Genomic DNA, 19,801 nt, shown 5'->3' with positions numbered 1-19,801 from the left:
CGAACTGAAACAAAAACTCGTGTCATCATTGTGCGCTAAAGTTGGTCGTAGATCATCTTTGTTAGCAGAACCCGAAGATTATATTTATCCATATTGATGTTACAGACGACACGATGGTAAAACAACTATTCAATCCGCTCTCTCGCCCTCTTTCTCTCTCCCTCTCTTAAAGCCAGTGCTGATGTACGCGTTAGAGCACATTATGGAAACGAAGGCGCAACGAAGTACGAGGTGAAACAAAACGCTTCGAACCAAACCGAAGATCGAAGTATGCAACGCGAGATCATGACATTGTGCTCTAACACACTTCCCAGTAAGGCGGGCCGCTGCATTAGGCGGCCGGCCGATTGATTCCCGGTGGTCGATAGTTCGTACTGATGACACGCCTGAAACAAATGTGGAGATGTTTAGGGCTGAAACCAGTGTGGAGCAGGGACAGGGGGCACTGGAGAGCGTGCAGCGTGCAAAACTCATCCTCATGTGAGTGAGTAAGGGTTTGCAGGTGGAGGGGAGGGTCAGTCTATTTACACTCGATTAGCGGCAGGAATGGCCCAGCTCAGGATGGCACCTGGCGACCGTTTGGGGGTGATGCGCGGAAAGTAGTAACGGGTCGCTTCCTTCGTCTGCTCGGCATCGTCCGTCAGTGGTGCATCGAGATTGTCCTTGGCGATCATCATGTCTGGTTGGAGGTGATGATGGACGACCATTAGTAACACAATCACTTTAAGTGGTTCAACATTCTACTCACTTTTGTACCTGTTGACCGTCCGTTTCTCCAACGGTTCTCCCATCCCGAGATCGGTGAACGAGCTTGGCGTCCTGTAAAAGACTGAGAGGAGATTCATTGTGAACACTAAGCCAAAGCAGGTAGCCTAAAACAACGGGCTTACAAAGCTTTGGTGCTTCGAACTGATCCTCTGCTATCATTCGCTCGACATCGTCCTCATTTTTGTTACGCAGCCAGTCTGGTGGGTGAGGCAGTGAATATACCGTTTGGTAAGTCTTATTTAGGCTGCAAAAAGGGAATGCAATGCTTTGCATACACGAACCTTTGTAGAAATTCACACCTTCGGGATAGGATTCCACCAAGCACAGGAACCAAAACAGCTGAAAGGCAAACAGCCACAGGCAGCGCTTGTTGACTTCCATCGCCGTACGATGGAGAGTCCGTTTGATTGCCGAGTGCTGGGCGGAGTGTACTTCTTTAATAAACCTCCCACTCACAAACACCAAACAACCAACTCTTCGTCTCAGTCAACGGCACGCACTAGGGGTGCCCTTACCACTTGGCGAGCACTATAACTTCAAAACTCCAGCGAGAGCGGCTAATTGCTCCGTCCAAGGGTGAAAAGAATACTAAACGCTGCTGGGCAGGATGAATCCCGTTTTAAATAGTAAATCGCCACTGTAACGATTTACTACGCAAATCGTGCACAGCGGCTGCATCCCACGGTGCGTCATACCAGGCGAACGCAGTGGATGTATAGGAAGAAATAAAACGAACCTGTCACCCGCAGAACGGCAGAGCTGCGTGATGCGCCAAGCAGAGGGGCAATGGTTGATGGCGAATAAGGTAGGTAGGGGTTCATTTAGTTTCAAAAGGCAAGTTTAGGTAAGTTATAACATTTTTGCCAAAAATTATCATTTGGAATTAAAACAATAATCAAATACATTGTAAAGAAATGTGTTATATTGGACAATATTTTGTAATGCAACTCGAAAATGGCAAACGAAATGTTACACGTGTCACTTGCAGACCGTCCGTTAGATTCTCTTCCCCCGTTCATTTGGCACGTTCATCTTCGTGCACGTGACTGCCAACAAAAGGATATATATAAAACAAGAGAAAATAATCTACCAACATAGGTCATCGTGCATTTCTCAACAGCAAAAAGTCAGGCAAGAAGGAAGAATGTAAACAGCTCGTATCTATATTTCAATGGTTCCCCTTTCGGATGGAATCTCTTCTCCCGCTTAGAAAAACCCACGCGCTCGGTTCAGTTTGATTAAAGACATTTATTTACAAAAAATCTTTTCCTCCTTAGCTGTCTCGTTACCACAATAGTCGGGGCACTTTTGGCTGAAAAACCGTCTTTAGCACCTTTTTGCATTATGATCAATTGCGAAAGAAAAGATTTGTGGAACGAATTTTTCCTAACACTATATGTGGTTCGCGTGCAGAATGGGAAGTTGCTCAGGCTCAGCAAGTGCACGGTTGAGAAAAGGAAAGAACATAGGAGCTAAGCGACGTATTCTAACCTTTAAAGTGAATTTAAACATCATATAAAGTAATTGTGTAAATAGTATCATTTGACATGATTTTCCAAGAAAGGAACAGAAAGAACAGAGAGGAACAGATAGTAAAGGAAGGATAAAACAAAAGATTGTTATGTGATAAGGCCACGTGCCGGAAAAGATGGATGCAGTGCGCATTTCTGAGTGTACTACAAATACTGGCTTCCTGCTGGGATTTTGGGGAATGGGGGACCCCGGAAAGACATCTATCCTTTGAGCTCCTGCATCCGTTCTACGCTCCATCTGTATGTGTGTGTGATTGTGTATGTATGTATGTGTGTTTGAATGCGTGTGTGTGTATGATTGTTAACGCTAATGGCAGTATATTATCATTATTATGTGTAGCGTTTTATATTCGCAGCGACATCATCCCGACGTTGTTGCGCTTCCCCGCGTTGACTTCGACGTATGGGACGCGGGTCAGAAGAAGCGCCAGACTGATGTGTCTGGTAACCATCGCCGCGGTACTTACAAGCAAAACAATACGAACCCAAAAAACTAACTCATTCATTCATCCCATTCACTCACGCTCACACGCGGCTACTTCTCCCGTAGACAACTAATTCCTCAGACACTCCATGCAGCAGGATCACGTCGCGCAGAGGACGCAACGCATCCAGTGCACTTGCCTCACACACGTACACTTCGCGCAAGCATTCTTCCGTTTAAGACTACCGGCTCATTCTGGCTTTACACCCGCTTCCGACCAAAGTCCTCGATGATGTCGTACTCGGGCACATCGGGACTGCCGGTGTCGTAGTACGCGTAATCGTAGCTATCATCTTCCGGCGGCCGTTTCGTAATCGTGGCGTTCGGTGGGATCGTGGGCGCCTTGGAGAAGGGTCGGGGAGTCGCATTGCTGGTGCTGCCGCTACCCTTCGCTCCATGGGACGGCTTTGTCCGGCCCGAGGAGTCCTTGGAGTGGTGGTGCTGCTTCGACGATACCTTCGGCGTGACCGTTTCCAGCGGACCCTCCTTCTGCTCCTTCCGTGCCGTTGTCGTTGGCTTGACCGAGGAGGACGAGAAGAACTCGTTGATCCGGGCGGCTGCCTGGCGGGCCCGCTCCAGTATCAGGTCGTTACCGCTCGCGGCAATGTTTTGCGAGTGTGCGGTGCGGAAGATTTCCTCCTCGTCGCTCGTGGAGAGCGATGCCAGCCCGTTGGTGTTGCGGGCCTGGGCAAGGACCGCCGCCGCTTGTGCCTTCGCCTTGACGCGGTTCCGGTAGAAGTCTTTCTCGTACAGCTCGGGATGGTACTGCCCATCGTCCTCGTCGATTTCGGCCTGGGTTGGTTCCGGTTTCGCCGAGGTAACGACGATCGGGGATTGGGTGAGCGGGTTCGACACCTTGGCCACGGGTGGCTGGAAGAAGCGATTCGGTGCCGGTGGTGCGTTGGAAACAGTCGTGGTGGTAGTGAAGGGAGCACGGGTGGTGGTCGTGGTGGAGGTAGAAGTTACTGGGGGAATGGTGGGTATGTAGCCCGGATAGCGAGTCGTCACCGGAGCCGGCGCCTTCTCCGTTGTGGTGGTGCTGGTCGTGCTGGTTGTAATGCTGACCCGATCCGTGAACGGGGACTTCTCGAGCCCGATCACACTCTTCTGGTTGACGAACTGGAGCAGTGCCTTCTTGCTGATCGCGTTCGGTTTGAAGGTGGTCGGATTGTACTGATCCTTCGGGACGAGCGTGGAGAACTTCTTCACCGTCGAGGGCGTGTGGCCTTCGTTGCCGGAGCGCTGAATCGACTGGTAGCGATCCTTCGGGACGGCCTTCTGCACGATCGCCGGCGGGATGGTCGTGATGGCGGGTGCCACCGTGGACGGGTTGCTGAAGAAGGGATTCAGGAAGGAGCTCTGCTGTGGTGCCCGCTGTCGGAAGTTCGCCTGCGAAGGAGCGAATGTTGTTGGGGGTACTGGCGTCGTGGTCGTTGTAGTGGAGGTAGTCGTTGTGGTAGTACTGGTGCGACTACCCTGATACTCGTTGTAGTTGAACTGATTGAGCCGGTTCGGATCGACGTTGAACGTGCGCGACTGTGGACGGATACGTTGCGATTCCTGCGGCGTTGTCACGGCACCCTCATCGAACGAGCGTTCCGTTGCCCGATTCTCGAAGGTACTGCGCGGCCGGACGGTGGTCGTGGTCGTCTGGGCAGCGAAAAACTGGAACGGATTGTTAACCGGGGCCGAAGCGGACGTTGTGCTCGCGATCGGGGCCTGCTGGCGTGGCTGCGCGTTGAAGTTAAACTGTTGCTGCGGCTGGCTGAAGCTTGGCTGACGATCGTTCTGGGGCGAGGAGACGGTAATCTTGAAGTTGTTCGTGGCGGGCGGATTGCCTCCGAAACGCTGCTGTGGAGCCGGTTGGGTCGTGGAACTTGTGACCTGTTGAAGCTGTTGCTGCTGTTGCTGTGTGTTGAAGAACAGAGTGTTTCCTCGGCTTTGTGGCTGGGCCGGTTGCTTAGCGAAGGGAGCCGGTGTGGAGACGATGGCCTGTCCGAAGGATGGTGCCTGGGCGGAAGACTGCTGGGGTTTCAGTACCGTCGTTGGCTGCTGCCGGAAGTTCGGGATCTTCGGAATGTCCACAAAGTCATCGGGTGTCGTCGTTTGTAGCTTGGTGTTTTGTTGGCGTGCGGGCTGCTGTTGTGGTTGCTGCAATTGCTGTCGTTGCTGTTGCGGTTGCTGCTGCTGTTGCGGCTGAAGCTGCTGTCGTTGCTGTTGCGGTTGCTGCTGCTGTTGCGGCTGAAGCTGCTGTCGTTGCTGTTGTGGAAACTGCTGCAGTGACTGGAATGGTTGTCGAGGTGGTGGTGGTTGCTGCTGCTGCTGCTGCTGCAGTTGCTGTCTTTGCTGTTGTAACTGTTGCTGGTGATTGAACTGCTGCTGGTTTGGTTGTCTCTGCTGCTGCTGCTGCTGCTGTTGGGGTTGCTTCGTCACACTAGCCGGTGTAGTACTGGTGCTCGGTTTCAGCTCATTGCGCAGCGCATTCAGATGATGGGCCCGAACACTTCCCCGACCACGATTGCGGCCCCGTGACGTTGCCTGAGTCGATGAGGCACGGTTCGCTCCGGTCGCCGCCGCCGTCGATCGGGGCGTCGTTGTCGACTTCCGGTACAGCTCCTCCTCGTAGTCTTCCTTACCATTGTTGCGGTTGTTGTAGAAGTGCGAGCTGTGCGATCCGCGGAAGATCTCATCATCTGGGTTGGCGAATTGGGTGACGTGCAGAACAGGTTGCAGCAGGACACATAAAAAGACGAGTTAATAATTGGAAAGATGGAAAAGAAAGCAAAAGAAAAACAACACAAAAACGGAAGCAAGATTAAGAAAGCGAGAAAAAATGAAAAAAAGAAGAATAAATGGTTCCATTTAATAAGTGTGAAAACCCATCAGTAATCATTCAATTATCTTAGTTCGATCTGGTGGTGAATGATGAAGGAAAAAGCGAATGGTGCCACTCCCAACCCAGGCCCATTTGGGCCTGTGTGAGCCTTCCCAGATGCTAAAGTGGCATGCTGAGAGTGGAGGAAGCGTAGCGAGTCCGGTGTATGCTGTCAGCGTAACAGAAAGCCTTCACAGCCTGCGCCAGTGAGTGAAATGAAGCGCGTAATTATCAATCAGTCCAGTTTGCCAGTCTAGAAATAGTAGTTCGTGAGTCAAGTGTAACAGCTGATGGTCGAGCCCCGGGAAGGAAAACTTCCGGGTGTCAGGTGTTCGTCCGGCAAAATGGGTAGCGATGGAGATCTTGATGAGGTTGATGATGATGGCGATGATGATGAAGACCTTAACTAAACACATTAGGCTACGTATTTACTGTTGAAGTCGTTGTGCTGCGCCGGACGGGACTGTGGCTGCTGCTGCTGCTGCTGCTGCTGCTGTGGCGAACGCTGCTGTTGCGGCTGCTGCTGCTGCGTTTGTGGTTGCCGCTGCTGTGGTTGGGGCTGCTGTTGCGGCTGCTGGGATCGTGCAAAATTGTTGGTGAAGGATGGCGTTGTGGTGCGCAGCTCGTCACCCGCTGGGCGACGATCGGCAGGTGTGGCCGTAGCTGCTGCCGCCGTCAGCTGACGGAAGTGCTGGGCCTGCAGGAGCTGCTGCTGATTCAGCAGCAGCTGGTGCTGCTTGTGTTCCGTGTGCTTTTGATGCAGCTTCGTCGGTGCTTGGCTCGTTTTGCAGAAGATGTTCTCCACCGGGGTGAACGGGGTGGTCGTCGTGGTCGTCGTCGTCGTGGTGGTGCTCGCCGTGGTGGAGGTGGTCGTTGTGGTCGGTGGCGTCACCGGTTGACGGAAGTATTGCTGGGGCTGCTGCGGGTAGGACGGTTTCTGTACGCTTGGGATCTGATTTGGGCTCGGTGGTTGCTGTGGCTTGGAGCTCTGGTTAACAATGTACTGCTTGCTTCTTCGAGCATCGCCTGTAGAGTATGGAGATCGTCAGTTTGGTGGATCGAATCGAATGCAGTGTAGCAGTTGCAAATGTTTAACTGTAGCACGCAACGCATTACCTCATTGGCTCAAAATAGAAAAAAAGATAACATCAACAAAAAGACACTTACTCGTTTCGGCACGCTGCAGATGGAAGGTGGCCTCCTCTTCCTCGGCGAACGGTGCCCGCTTGCTCTCGAAACCGGAACCCAGCCGGTAGAGGTCGAAGTTGTCACTGCCGTAGTACAGTGTGGCCGCCTCACAGTCGACATCGCCCCAATCGGCACAGATCTGAGCTTCCTGATCGAAAGCCGTACCATTGGGACAGAGGAAGCGGAAATCTTGCACCTGTGCGTGTGTATATGTGTGTGTGAGGGGTTGAGAAGAAAAAAAGGAGAGTTTGAAAACAATTAAATTGTCATCGAACAAAGTCATCGTGGTAGACGAATTTTTCTCGGAGCGGAGTGCGATCGAACGTGGAGAGAAAGAAAAAAACACACACACACACAAATTAATTTGTGAGAAGTTTTGATCGAGTGGGGGAGTCGTATCTGAAGACTGAGCTACAGCACCTAGGTGCTAGTAACTTCGCAAGAACGCAAGAATATAAAACAATAGAAAACTAACACACCACACCACTCGGAGTCGGGGGCAGGTATTATTGGGTGAGGTGTGAAGTAAGCAATCGCTAGAGAGGTGGCGCAATACGGCATAAGAAGGCCACCTTGGTGCGTATCTCACTTATGGCGCATGAATTCGCACGCACTACCATTCGTGGTCTTGTTTTCTCTGTCTCCACTGATCTCCACTGACGCTGGAGCTTAACCCGCTGCGTGTGGAGGCTGAGGTAGGCACCAGCGGACAAAATACATCATCTTAGGGCTCGCTGCTCGGTGTAATTACCGGCTGGCAAGGTTGTACACACGCGAGCGCACGTCGGCACGTCAGGTTTGATTCTCGTCGCCGCTCGTGGCTCTGTTTCTCAGACAGTGTGGCGCCGCCGCCGCCGCCGCCGCTCGTAGCAAATGTTTAGCAAGCGCGGTAGCAAGCATTCATTCGACGGCAGATAAGATTGGGCGGCAGATAGGACGGGCAGCAGTAGGCTGTATAGCTGGCAGCGTACCAAACAGCATCGGCGCCCCAAAAGGTGGTGTGTGCGCACGTTCGGTGTGAATATGATGATTAATTGTGAGTTGGCGGGAGTTTGTTTCTCATGGGTTTTTTTTGTTAAATGCTCCGTCCCCCAGTGAAGCAATCGGCGATTTGATTAACTACATCACCGCCACAGCACGGTGAAGGGAGTTTGAAAGGGTGGAGTTGAATTTGTGGGTTTTTGTGGGCACCAAAATCCGTCTAAATAATCGTTTATTATTCATCGCACTGAGGGCAAATTATATAACGATCGTTGCTGAAACGATGGTTTCGTTTTCATTGCCATTAAGAAAAAGGCTCCAAAAATGGATGATTCGCCCGAAGACTGCGCGAAAACGATGCAACAGCAATAAAATGTAAACAGTTTCGTGTTTGATTGATAATAAAAAAACTGATGTGCAGATTGGTAAATTGTTTCTGCGCCCCAAACCGAAAGTGAAAGGAGGATGCTTCGCTAATTGAAAGTAACATTTCAACAACGGTTTGCAATTTGAAATTCAACTTCCAAAATGCTTACCGGTAGCTGCTGTACTTGGACGCCCATCTGCTCCACAATAACAAATTTGTGAGCAATTATCTCGACCGCTCATCGGGCAGTAACGGTGTGAACTTTAAATGTGACCTGATTTCGGTTTTCCGGTTGGAGGTTTGTTTTTCTTTTCTTTCTTCTTCTTCTGTTTGCTTACCAAATAGCTGGGATTGTATCGTGGCGCCATTGTTGGAGGTTTTTTTGTTGGGTTTCGTTTGATCCACAACATGCTCTCGAGGAGATCGTAAAAGCCCGGATCTCCGTTTTTCGAGCCATAGCCGGGAAGGTGTGAAATGTGGGTCCGCATCGATCGACTTGAATTTGACTTGAATTTGAACATGTTTGCCATTTCGGACGTACACGACCTCACACGTTACGAAACGTCCTTTTCGGGTTGAACGTGGTAAAGCCTTGAAGCCGGCAAGAAAGATGCTGCCAGCTTGATCGTAAACTATTACGAAGCCAAATTTAAAACAAAGTGTTTATGGTGTATCACTTCACCCCTCCACTGCTGCGGGTTCGATTTGATGCAAAACTAAAGATAACTCCTACTGGAGGTCTCTTCTCGGAGTGTGTGTGTGTCTCATTATCTATTCCATCGATGGCATTTACCAGAGCCCGACTTATGGAATGCATCGTGCAGCTTACAGGAGCGTATACAAACAGCGTGCCACTCTTTAGATCATGTCAAACACACCCCTACCGGAGGTGTGGACGTCCTTGGGTGTTTGGAAAGGACTCCGCCTGGTGTTACATGAGTTCCGCTATTTTTTGCTTTGGCTTGGTGACTTGACACCTGATCGTGCAAAATGTGTGTCCGTTTGCGAGTGGATGGATCACGCTGGTGCAAGGACGTCCTGTTGATCCACGCGGGTGATCACACACATACACTCATAGTGGCCACAGGTGGCCATAAGCAATGAGATGCTGAAAAAAACGCGACCGGCAAGCGACAATAGAAAATCGTGTGGCAAAGGGGCGACAATCCGCGAGAGGCTCGAAAGGCACGAGCCCCAACTGGAGGTTCGAGAAGTCAACGAGCGTCAACCCACCCTTTGATGGAGCAAACCCACCCCCTTGATGATGCCATGCTCGTGGCACTCTCGTCCCTCCACCCGCTCTCCAGCCGCATGCATAGCTTCTACAGGCCGCAAACGCTTCACGCTAAAGGTCACGAGAGTCTCTTGGGAACGGCCGTTCGGCTGACGGAGCGGAGACGATCTGCTGACGATGGTGCGGCCGTCCCACCGTGCGGCACCATCCAAGCTCAACCCAACGTCATCGATTATGTGAAGCGTTTATTTTAGCCGTGGTTTTGTTGCTGTTTTGTTTCTCCGTTCGGTTGCGTTGCTCCTACACGATTAGGAGCGAGCGACCCCCTTTTTCGGCATAGTGGGGTCAACGAGTGGGGTCGCTGAGGTTGTGAGAATTTGTGACTGTTTTTTTTTTTGGTGGAGAACATGCCCCCCCCGTAAACTTCATACTTACACCGACACCGGCCACCTTCACGCACACGTGAAACATCTGGCATTGCGTTTCCGAGTCCGCGTAGTACCCGCCGAGGATCTTGTCCCGGCAGGTGAAGCCCGTCTTGGGCATGTTGTCCAGGCTGTAGCGCGGTCCGGGCAGGAACTGTCCATTGTTGCTTACGATTGCGACGACCATCAGAAGGGCTGGGAAGTGGAGGGCGAAGAAGAAGATTATTAGAAATAATTTACGATCATGCGACAAAGCGGGTATCGTTCGAAAAGGTAGGAGACACTGCAGTCCTCCCAAGGCATAGAATAGCTCCAAACATTCTGCGCGACCTACCAGCTTAACATTTAGAAGATGTTCTGCCCCGAACAAAAAGGTCGGCAAATGCTTCACGAGAATGTAGCAAAGAGCAAAGATGCTTGTGTGTGTGTCTGTGCAACGGCCTTTACTGCCACCCAAACGACTGCTGTTAGACATTTCCTGTGACACAACGCGAGACCCTCTCCCCTTTGGTTATGGTTGGCGGCTAATGTCACCAGCGCCCTAATGTCGACCTAATGCCGATTCGATAGCGAATATTTGGAAGGTGTATCGGTACAACCGAAACGGAGGGGCTGTCCCCTTGTTCTGTGTATTTTTTTTTTGTCTGTGCCCCATGTTTTATGCAAATCGCAACCGAGCTATCCTCATGATGATGATCTTCGGTTTGGTATTACAATGGCGCTCTCCAAGCTGTCGCTTCACCATTGTTGTTCGATCCGGGAAGGGGTTTCCAGCACTGCATGCAACAGTAACATCTTCAGCGGTCGTCTTCTGAGTCGCTATTATTGGCCTCTATTTGGTTTAGAAAGAAACGAAACAAAAACAAAACAAAAAACGAAGCGAACGAAGCGCAGTGCGCGTGACCGGTTGCGGCGGCGTAGCTTCTTAAATGCTGCAGCATCCCTTCCGGTTATCACGATTTAGGTGTAATGATTGCCAGACCTACCACTGCGATGCTTGGGTCCCAAGCTTGCTGCTACCCTCTCGTGGTTAGTCGTTTAGTTACAATTTGGTTTCGTTTGTTTCAACGACGTTTCCGTGAAAGTTGACCTTTTTTATGCGCGCTATTTGACCTATTGGTGGGTGGTGAGGTCTGGTAGCAAAACCTCTGTTGGGGGGTTTGCATGTCTGGCTGTGTGTTACAACGGCTACAATAGAAAACAGTGAGCGATGTCCCCCGATCTTGCTTCCTGATCGATTCGCTTGGACGGCTCTAACACCGCCACGGTGACTCCGGTGCGCCAAAAGACCACGAACCTTACTGTCCGTCAGCCGGTTGACATTGGGTGCAGCGGCAAAAACCGTACACCAACCAACGTGTTGCACAATCTGTGTGCGTAGCTTTATCGAGATTGAGCGCGAGAATCATCCGCTCTCGCTTTGCGGGTTTTGGGGACCAAACGGTCCCCTCATTAAGCTGTCCATTGTGTCCATCAGCTACGCGAAGACGGACGGAAAGCGTCCCTTTCAGTACTACACGCTCCAGTGCCAAAGCTAGCCCCAGCTGTCAACGGTCGTGCCTCCCCTCCCCCTGAGCCAAAGGGATACCCCCGCGCAGTCGGACATTTAACCTCATGCTCATTACCCAATTACGGAGGATCGCGGCGAAGCTTTGGCGAGGGTGAGCAGTTTTGTTTTATGTAGACGTGCCCGCAGTGCTTTGCCCGCTGCTACCGTTAGCGCTACCGTTTTGTGTGCCTTTCCCTGGCTAAGCTCAACAACACCATCCTCCCGATTCTACAAATGGACGGACATCACATCGCTGTAAGGCACTGCAACAAAAAAAACCCAATGCTCCTCACGCGCACAATAACCACCGCACTTTGGCTGGTTTGGTAGATGATGGCGATGATCTTATTTCGACATTGCACAGCAGCAGCAGGTTGATTTCGATGCTGTGATGCTTCGACATTTCGTTCCGAAGGTCACCGCAGCGATGGAATGCCAAAAATGGTGCGCACATAGGTTGTTAGGCACGCTACGCAAAATGGAAGTGAATTGTGTTCGGACGGTACGGCGACAGAATGAGGGTATTTAAAAATGTAACAAATTTGATTCGTTATGAAAATAGCTTTATGCATACAGTATGCACTGTATGATCAATGATGGGCCATTAGAAGGATTATAAAACGTAGGTAGGAGGCACCGGGAAATGTTTTAGTAAATATGTATAAAATATAATTATAAGTTGAATAACATTTGCAGCGTTTAGAATATGTAAAAGGTGAAAAATTGAAACCTAATTTTTAAATAAAATGAAAATCCATTAAACCGATATCAAACTGTAAGACAAACTGTAATAATAGTATTAGTTTAACGAAAAAGATGAATAAATAGGAGCATAATAATCCAATTAGAAGATTTCAAATTAGAACAAAAGACAACAAGAAAAAAGCAAAATGCTTAAAAATTAACAAGAATGCACATTATTTGAAAATAACAGTATTTAGTAAGGCATAATCGGTTATTAAAAATACTTCCTCACACAACCACCAGTATTGAACTAAAATTTAAACTGAGGCCATAAGAACTCTTTTGTAGTAGCGATCGGTGTATAATCTTCGTGTATAACAGTATACCAGTTCCATGTTATAATCCCGGAATTTTAATATTCCATTCCAAACACGCCTGGAATAAAGTGCACCCGGTATTATAAATGACTCCTAAATCAAAGTATTACACAACCGCTAAATAGATATTATTTATCAGCTATATCTGATCCATGTTGCGGAGTAGTTTACAGCGAATATAAATCATCCATTTCGTTCGTTTGTGTTTTTTTTTTTTGCAAACGGCATGAAGAACCTCCCAAACATGCCCGCCGGTACCAAACCGCAACGCAATGCAAGCGATGCAGGATCGCTCGTTTACATTAAACGGCGCCGAAAAATTCCAGCCCCACTGCACTTTCGCAGTAAGACGGTGAATGCTCCGAAAGCGATGCAGCGATCGGTCCGTTGCGCTGGTATGATTGATGAACACCACCAACAGTCGCTCGGTGCGATCTTTTTACCTGCATTCGCGGATTGAACTCGCGGGGCTCATTATTTTTGCTCCAACAATCCAGCATTGCGCACCATTGGCAGTTAGGGTCCGCACGGTAAATTGAATGATTGCTTCCATTCCAGCTGAGGCATCCGTGCGGAGGGTGGCCTCCCTACAGCCGTGGTCGCAGGCGGCGAAAACTGCAAACCAACGAGGGAGCGAAGAGGGCCGATGCCAAGAAACTGCAATCCAGTGGCGAAAGCAACGGTAACGTGGTTTTCCTCTCCAATTACACCATCCCAAAAAAAAAAATCGGCAGCTAGTTGAGCTGGTTTCGTCGGTTCGTGTACGAGCGCTTTGCATGCGCGTACGTCCAGCACGTGTCCAGCAGAAGAAAAACAAAAAAAAGCCCCAAACAATGCATACATTGGCGCACAGTGGAGGTCACCGGAGGCCACCGAACTGAACCGACCGGGCGAGGGGTTTGGACCGGACCAGATACGTGGACGGGCTGGCGTGATGATGAATGGAATCGTTGCTGCATTCGCCACATGGACGTCGCGACCGCTCGGCGCAATGCAAGCCGAGCCGTTGCACACCCTGCTGATGCTTTCTTGCAGCATCAGTACCGAGACGCAGATCCACAACACTAGGCGGTGTGTTGTAAGGCTGTAAGCAACTGGCGGTAAAATAAATTACAGCACCCATTGGAGTGGAGAGTGTTTGAACAGAGCGGGTGTACGGCGATTTTTTGGAACGGGGCTAAGGAATTTTCGGTAGCGCGCCGTTACGCAGTTACGCATCGCGATCATGGTCACAAGGTCAACTGGGCCGTTTATGCGCGCGGTGGCCGACCACTGCCGGTGTGGCGCTGGTTAGATCGGTAGCGGTAATTAGCAAAAAGGTGAGCTGATCTTCGGCATGAGCGCCCAAATGCGGTTGCGCACGGGGTGATGAGAACCGTGGGAGTCGTTTGCGGCCGGCCGGTGTTGCATAATCACGCGATCGCGGCTGCAATCGAGCTCACGGGGGGATGCTTCCGAGCGCAAAACCCAGCAAGAAAACAATTGCAGCTCACGAGCACGATCAGCCCACGGGGGTTTGAGGTTGATGCATTCATGGCGAAGTGTGGCAGAGTGCGGGCCTGAGAGCGCCAAGAGATGTTGTGGAGAGGAGTTGTGCTGGATGAAGCATATTACGACTGCGGCGGTCAAAGGTGATGTGTGATCGGTAAGGTACGCTTCATCCTTTTGATCGTCAAGATCAGCTTATCCACCGGACCTGATTGACCTTTGGTCAATTCTAAGTGCACGTACCACAATACACAAACAAAAAGGAAACACAACATCAACCGTACCAGCGATCACGTTGTGTAATGATGCGTTAGCTCCCCGCAAAACGTGAATGTTCGTCATCTGCCGATTAACACGTGGAAAAATCTTTCGATTTTTATCACCACCTGAAACCTTCCTCTCCAGTCCTTCAATTAAGGGTTCGAAGCGAAGGTTGGGGATGGTTCACCAACGATCAGGATGGAATGCCATGTTCACACCCATTCACTTTCCTCTTATCTTGCAAACGAAGCGGCGGAAGCAAACGTTGCACACGAAAATCCCACCCCATTCCGTAATCAATTAGCGCCAGCGGTTTGGGGTTATGATCATTATGTTTTAATTTATGTGTCTTTTTTGTTGTTGCTTCATTCCAATCCCCCCATCTTGCAGGGTGCGAGAGTTCATTATCAACGCACAAGTGTTCCGCCCTTTGGGTTGCCGTTTGGCGGCGGATGAAGATTGTGCCGCGATTAGCGCTGGAATCCAATCCCAGATTGCCAGCTCGCAGCTGAGAATGTGTAGCTAGCTTGCCTTGCATGGTGCTGGATCGACCAGCTGTGTTGGTGGTAATAAATTAACGCCCCAGCTGCATCGGAAAGATCCGACCCGCAGCCAAAGAACACTTCGCGCGCGCGCGCGTGTGTGTCTAGTTGTTTGCTAACGAGGTCAATTATGTAATGCCGTTTGTAACCGATTGGGATCGGAAGTAGGATTTTAGCCGAGGGTTTTTTTGCTTCACCACCCCTTCGACCATTGTATGGAAAGCAGCGGCAACGAAAGCTGCCAAGCGAGCCTATGGCTATGCAGTGCAAATCGCTGCTCATAATGATGCGGCTGTAATTTATGCTCGTAAAAACCAGGCATCATCAGCATGCTTCTTTTCGCTTGGGAAATTGGGTAAAGCAATGCGAGTGCGAGCGGGTGAGCGGGCAAAAGGATTGGAAAACAATGCAGCCGGAGTTGTGATTAAAGCATGGTAAAGCAAATTATTGTAATTCAACAAATTGTCGATTAATCACAGTGCAGGCGAAAGTGCCAAAGGTTATGCGATGCGTTTTCGGAGGGGGCGGCTGTGGGGTTGGGTTTTGAAAATATTATTAAATTAAATTAATATGCTTGATGTGGCACTAGGCAGCGACAAGTAGCGGGGAAACCCATGGTACCAAGGAAATGAGTTGTTTTGTGAAGGGGCTTTGAGGTTGCATAATTGCGCTTGCAATGATTGTTTGATTTGTTTTGTTTTTATTAAGCAAAACGCGCAATTTAAAGATTGAAATAAATAATTATGTGGTTGTGTACAATTACAGTGAATACGTACAGAAGGCTACAACCAACAAAATGGATCGAATGCTTCGCTTTCGAGCCTTTCAAATGCTCTTGTGTTGAACGTAAAAAGCTATTTTTCTCCAAGTAAAGTTGTCTAGAGTACAGAGCAAGAGGCGCTTAATGAATCCGTACAGTAAAGGTCTCGTTGCGTGGCTGCATGAGTCATTTCAAATGAGCTTCTCCTACAAATTCCTGCCTATTGCACGGAAGTTGGGAAACACGGCGCTACCTATGCAGTAACGTTCGTTGCTTCATTTCCCCACACGATCTCCTCTCGTGGCTGGTGGCGCGGGTGTACGTTTGAGAGTTTCCCCATCAAGCGGACGAGTTAAAGTTAGAGGAATACATACATACAGACCTGCCGCCCCCTGCTTGAGCACATAAAACTAGCATCACAGACCCGGTGGGTCGCGCGGTTTTCAACAAGCCACCCAAAAACCAGAGGCACCGCTGGATGAAATAATTCTTGCAACCGATCCGACCCGCTGCAGCTTCGTCCATTAATTTGCTCGCATTTCAAATCGTGGCACGCTCCGGCTCCGGAGTGGAGAACCAGCCGCGGGTTGATATTTGTTTGAAGATGTACCCTCAAGGTTAGCAGCGGCACCGAAAGGGATTGCGGTTTGCCGTAAAGTTCATTTCTTCACGCGATCACCGCGGGATGCGCTGTGCGGCCGCATTGCCCAAGCCTAATGGAATTGGGGGTTTGGGAATGGGACAAGAATTTTTCTCACGATCGGTTGTAACGCCACCAACGCCGATCAATGCCCTCTTCCCCTCCCTCGGTTCGAATGTGCGCTCGTGTCCGGGTTGATTGCTATTTTACCGATACAAACGACCGCAGAAAGGATGAGTACGGTTCTCGATGAGCAGTTTGGTTTATTTTTTGTTCGTGCTACCGAATGCGAGCAGAGTGGCCTTTTCTTGGTGGCGCACGAATAGCTTTGCTCGATTGCGCATGCCCTCGAGCGCGTGCGCGCTTTTTTAAAAGGTCGGCAAAGGTGTCAAAATGCTGATTAAAAATCGACTTCGAGCAGACACGGGTGGGGAACGGTCGGCGATGATGGTATTATTACAGGCGGTGGTGCCGATCGTGCGATCTTCCTGACCGTAATAGGCAAATCCGGCAAAGGAAATTGCGGGGTCGAACGTTCAAGGTTGTAGGTCGGGCGGGTGTGTTTGATCCATCCCGGCCTAGCACTCCAAGAAAGGTGGATGCCAAGGTACTGCCTTTTTTTTCGGTGCAGGGGCGAGAAGACGCGATCCAGATCGTTAAAGACGAAACCTTTAATTGCGACATTGAGAGCGGGGCGGCGAATCGTAAACCAAGGCCGGATGTAAATTTCCTGTGACAGTGACAGTTTTGATGCGTCTTGAGCTGATTAGGATGAGCAGAGCCACGCGAAAGGTCAGCGGAGATTGCATCTTCCTGTGCGGCATAATTACATGGGCGTGTGTGGTGCTTCACTCTCAACAAACAAGATAATGTTGGGGAAGATCCGGCCTTATATCAGGAGGATCACGGTAAAACGTCGTTTTTAGGGTCAGTTTTGCTAGATAGTCGCTAATAAATGTTAACAACTACTCTATGTTATCAGCACGCTATCTAAATGCACATGCGAATCAACTTTGTCAATTAAATCAACAGGAAAAGGACACTCATCTCTGCCTTAAATGCAAGATTGTGCCACCTTTTGGAAATAAAGCGCACCAATAAACATAAAAATAAAGTGTAAATACAACGCTCATCAAAAAGCAAGCCCACACCTATCACACTCCCGACCAGCTGTGCCGTTCGGGTGTTGATCGCGATTCTTCAACACCCACGAGCAGGTCTTCAAGATTGGGATGGGAAGCATTTGCATATCCAGGGAGTTGCAATTTGCCCGCACGACTAATGGTTGTACGGTGCGGAAAAAATAGTGTCGAAATGTGTCGTGATCGTGGATCGTTGGTATATAGCAGCGATCGAGTGAAGTTGAAGATCGATTCAAAATACCTCAGCATAATGTTGCATGTTGCAAGTGACTACCGAGTGACTTTATTTGTTGTTGTTAATATTCTGCGTGGGCTAGAACAGTTTTGCCAAGGCTTCGCTAATTGGTTTCAGTGTTGCAATGCTTCGCTGCACAATAATTGGAAGCTTTGAAGCGTTGAGATCAATCTCGGAATACAGTGTGCTGCTTGTGAATCATAATTTGGAGCTATGGCTTTGCAGTTTGATGTCTATAACATAAACCTTATATTATCGTGCTTTAAATGAAGGAAATGACTTACCCGTGCAAAGTGTAAGCTGCTGCATCAGCGCCATCATGTCTCGAGCGCAATGCCTGCTGCTCAGTGTTCGGACGAATGCCACAAATACAGCTCCTGGGCGATATTCTCCAGCAGTTCTGGAACCAAGACAATCCTCTCACCGGGCCACCGTTTGCCAACAGCAAGCTTGAGCTTTAGTACACTTCCACTCCTCACCGTGCAAAATTGGTGGCACTTTTCTATCCCGAATCCACAGAACCCTTCAATCACTATCCCACTAAAACGTACGTTCTATTCACTATCACTATCGTTTGCTATTTAATTGGTTTTTTGGTTTTTTTTGCAGACACAAAAAATAATAAACACTTAAAACGTCGTCACCATTAAGCGCACGATCGAGATGGTCATCTCTTTAAACAGAAACCTAGGAAAAAACATTGGAAAAACTACGACAAATAAGTGAACTACAATTCGGAAGGTACACACAACGAGTAGTACACGTAAGGTTTCACTCAACCGGAAGTTCTGAGAACCGTTTCACTGGCACCGTAAATCATAACTGACAGCGAGGCACGGACCACGGAGCCCTGAAGTTCGGAACACTGAACCGTCCACCGTCACTGGCTGCCAACTGCGGTTCTGTCCTCTGTACGTGCGGGAAGGGGACACCTTGGAGCCTTCTCACATTCGCGCCCACGTGAAGTGCATTCCATCGCCCGGTGGATGCGGAATGCATTTCCCGGGGTGCGATGCGAGTTCTCGTGGCGTGGGACGTTCCACGTCGATGTGTTGACGGTTTATGATGGTGGAAGGCAGTGAAGGCGGACGGACACAGAACACAATGCGCTGCAGACACCTGCTGCAATCGGGGTTTTATTTCCACCGTTCCGTTAGTGCGCGGGGAGGAAAAACTTGCAGCAAATAGTTGCAGCCAGCAGTTCTGGGAAAACGGCTCAACTGAGCCCCGTGAATCGGAGAAAGAACCGGCGTTGGGGGCCATTGTTGGGGAGGGCGAGTGATTTATTGTTTTCTGCAGAAACAGTATGTTCGCACGTTTGCGGTGCTGGGGGGCTTCCGATAATCGGGGCCCTAATTCACAATTTGATTGCACAAAACCGAGCCCCGAGGGCGGAGCGATTCTTCTAAGGTGCTGCACTTATTCTTCCACTTGATAAGTCGCTGGCAGCTGCTAGAACGTTCTGGTACTAGGTTTAGAGTTCTGGTTTAGAGTAGTTGAAACTCCTCGAAACCTAACAGCAACTGTACACTCTGGACTCTGGGCTCTGCACAACACAAAAGAAACGGGTGCGAAACGTTACCGAGCGGGCGTCCGGATGTCTAACACTGGTGGGCATCCGTGAGGCACTGTGTTTAGCGCTCGATCCCCCGAGCTCGACTGCACTTTCCTGCGGTTAGTATCGAAGTGATGCGAGCTGAAAATGAAAGGAAGAGCTAAGACCGACCGACATCTTCAGCGCCTGATCCCCGCTGGCTTTTCGGACGGCGCGAGTATCTGTCTGTGTGTGTGCGAGAGAGAGAGAGAGGGAACTTGCCAGTGATCGTGCAGCTCGGGTACAGCGGGCGAAGATGCTGCGCTATGCTACAGCTTCTTCATTGCAACCCTCCCAGACCCCAGATCTGGGTACTACACCAGTAGGAGGGGATCGGTTCATCTGCTCCCCTGTTTCTGGTGCCAACGCTTCTCGGGTCGCGTAATGGGTCGTACTTTTTGTTGTGTTACGATCTGCAACAAGCGTGGCCTCGGGTGATCGAAACGGCAACCCTTCATTGCCGCGCTTGCGGCGGGAGACATTCTGATCGTTTGGCGTACTCGCTCGGAGCTGTTTGCGAGTACGTGTGTGTATGCATGGTTTATTATTTTCTAACATGGGTTTAGTTTTTTTTGGTGAACCATGCTCAAAGATGGCATACGTGGCACAGTGAAGCGTGACTTTTGAGGGCTTCGGGAGGCGAAGAGTGGCCTTGTAGAAGACTAAATGTTAGTG

The 19,801-nt window shown here is 49.8% G+C and overlaps 2 protein-coding genes across 4 annotated transcripts; both read right to left on the bottom strand.

Annotated features, from left to right (window-relative positions):
* Positions 1 to 57: 57 nt before the first annotated feature.
* On the bottom strand, positions 58 to 1,375 carry LOC1281059 (uncharacterized). Its single transcript, XM_320994.6, has 5 exons — positions 1,050 to 1,375; positions 891 to 965; positions 749 to 829; positions 529 to 679; positions 58 to 386 (listed from the first exon to the last, which is right to left on the bottom strand). Exons 1-5 carry the CDS (start codon positions 1,147 to 1,149, stop codon positions 332 to 334), a joined length of 462 nt encoding a protein of 153 aa, XP_320994.5. The 5' UTR covers positions 1,150 to 1,375; the 3' UTR covers positions 58 to 331.
* A 621-nt stretch (positions 1,376 to 1,996) lies between these two features.
* Positions 1,997 to 19,227, bottom strand: LOC5667607 (putative mediator of RNA polymerase II transcription subunit 26). 3 transcript variants are annotated; one of them, XM_061652036.1, is made up of 6 exons: positions 19,115 to 19,227; positions 17,817 to 18,241; positions 9,865 to 10,049; positions 6,827 to 7,043; positions 6,092 to 6,685; positions 1,997 to 5,477 (listed from the first exon to the last, which is right to left on the bottom strand). In XM_061652036.1, the coding sequence occupies exons 2-6, from the start codon at positions 17,851 to 17,853 to the stop codon at positions 2,986 to 2,988; spliced, it is 3,525 nt and encodes a 1,174-aa protein (XP_061508020.1). In that variant the 5' UTR covers positions 17,854 to 18,241; positions 19,115 to 19,227; the 3' UTR covers positions 1,997 to 2,985. The 3 variants fall into 3 exon arrangements, with proteins under 3 accessions (XP_061508020.1, XP_061508021.1, XP_061508022.1); XM_061652037.1 differs by having other exon boundaries at positions 17,817 to 18,219; positions 19,115 to 19,226; XM_061652038.1 differs by lacking the exon at positions 19,115 to 19,227 and adding an exon at positions 18,313 to 19,065 and having other exon boundaries at positions 17,817 to 18,219.
* Positions 19,228 to 19,801: the final 574 nt, after the last annotated feature.

This window comes from Anopheles gambiae, chromosome 2 (genome assembly GCF_943734735.2).
Source record: "Anopheles gambiae chromosome 2, idAnoGambNW_F1_1, whole genome shotgun sequence".
Lineage (NCBI taxonomy): Eukaryota > Metazoa > Arthropoda > Insecta > Diptera > Culicidae > Anopheles > Anopheles gambiae.
This window is presented reverse-complemented; position numbering and strand designations above follow the sequence as displayed.

What these genes read in the sequence shown, in the direction of transcription:
- LOC1281059 (XM_320994.6), bottom strand. Translation starts at nt 1,149, where the DNA reads ATGGAAGTCAACAAGCGCTGCCTGTGGCTGTTTGCCTTTCAGCTGTTT. An exon ending in GTTCGAAGCACCAAAGCTTT is followed by an intron (nt 830 to 890) that starts GTAAGCCCGTTG and finishes ATCTCCTCTCAG; the next exon opens with TCTTTTACAGGACGCCAAGC. An exon ending in GACGGTCAACAGGTACAAAA is followed by an intron (nt 680 to 748) that starts GTGAGTAGAATG and finishes ACCTCCAACCAG; the next exon opens with ACATGATGATCGCCAAGGAC.
- LOC5667607 (XM_061652036.1), bottom strand. Translation starts at nt 17,853, where the DNA reads ATGATGGCGCTGATGCAGCAGCTTACACTTTGCACGG. An exon ending in TGAAGGTGGCCGGTGTCGGT is followed by an intron (nt 7,044 to 9,864) that starts GTAAGTATGAAG and finishes ACACACGCACAG; the next exon opens with GTGCAAGATTTCCGCTTCCT. An exon ending in GCAGCACAACGACTTCAACA is followed by an intron (nt 5,478 to 6,091) that starts GTAAATACGTAG and finishes TCGCCAACCCAG; the next exon opens with ATGATGAGATCTTCCGCGGA.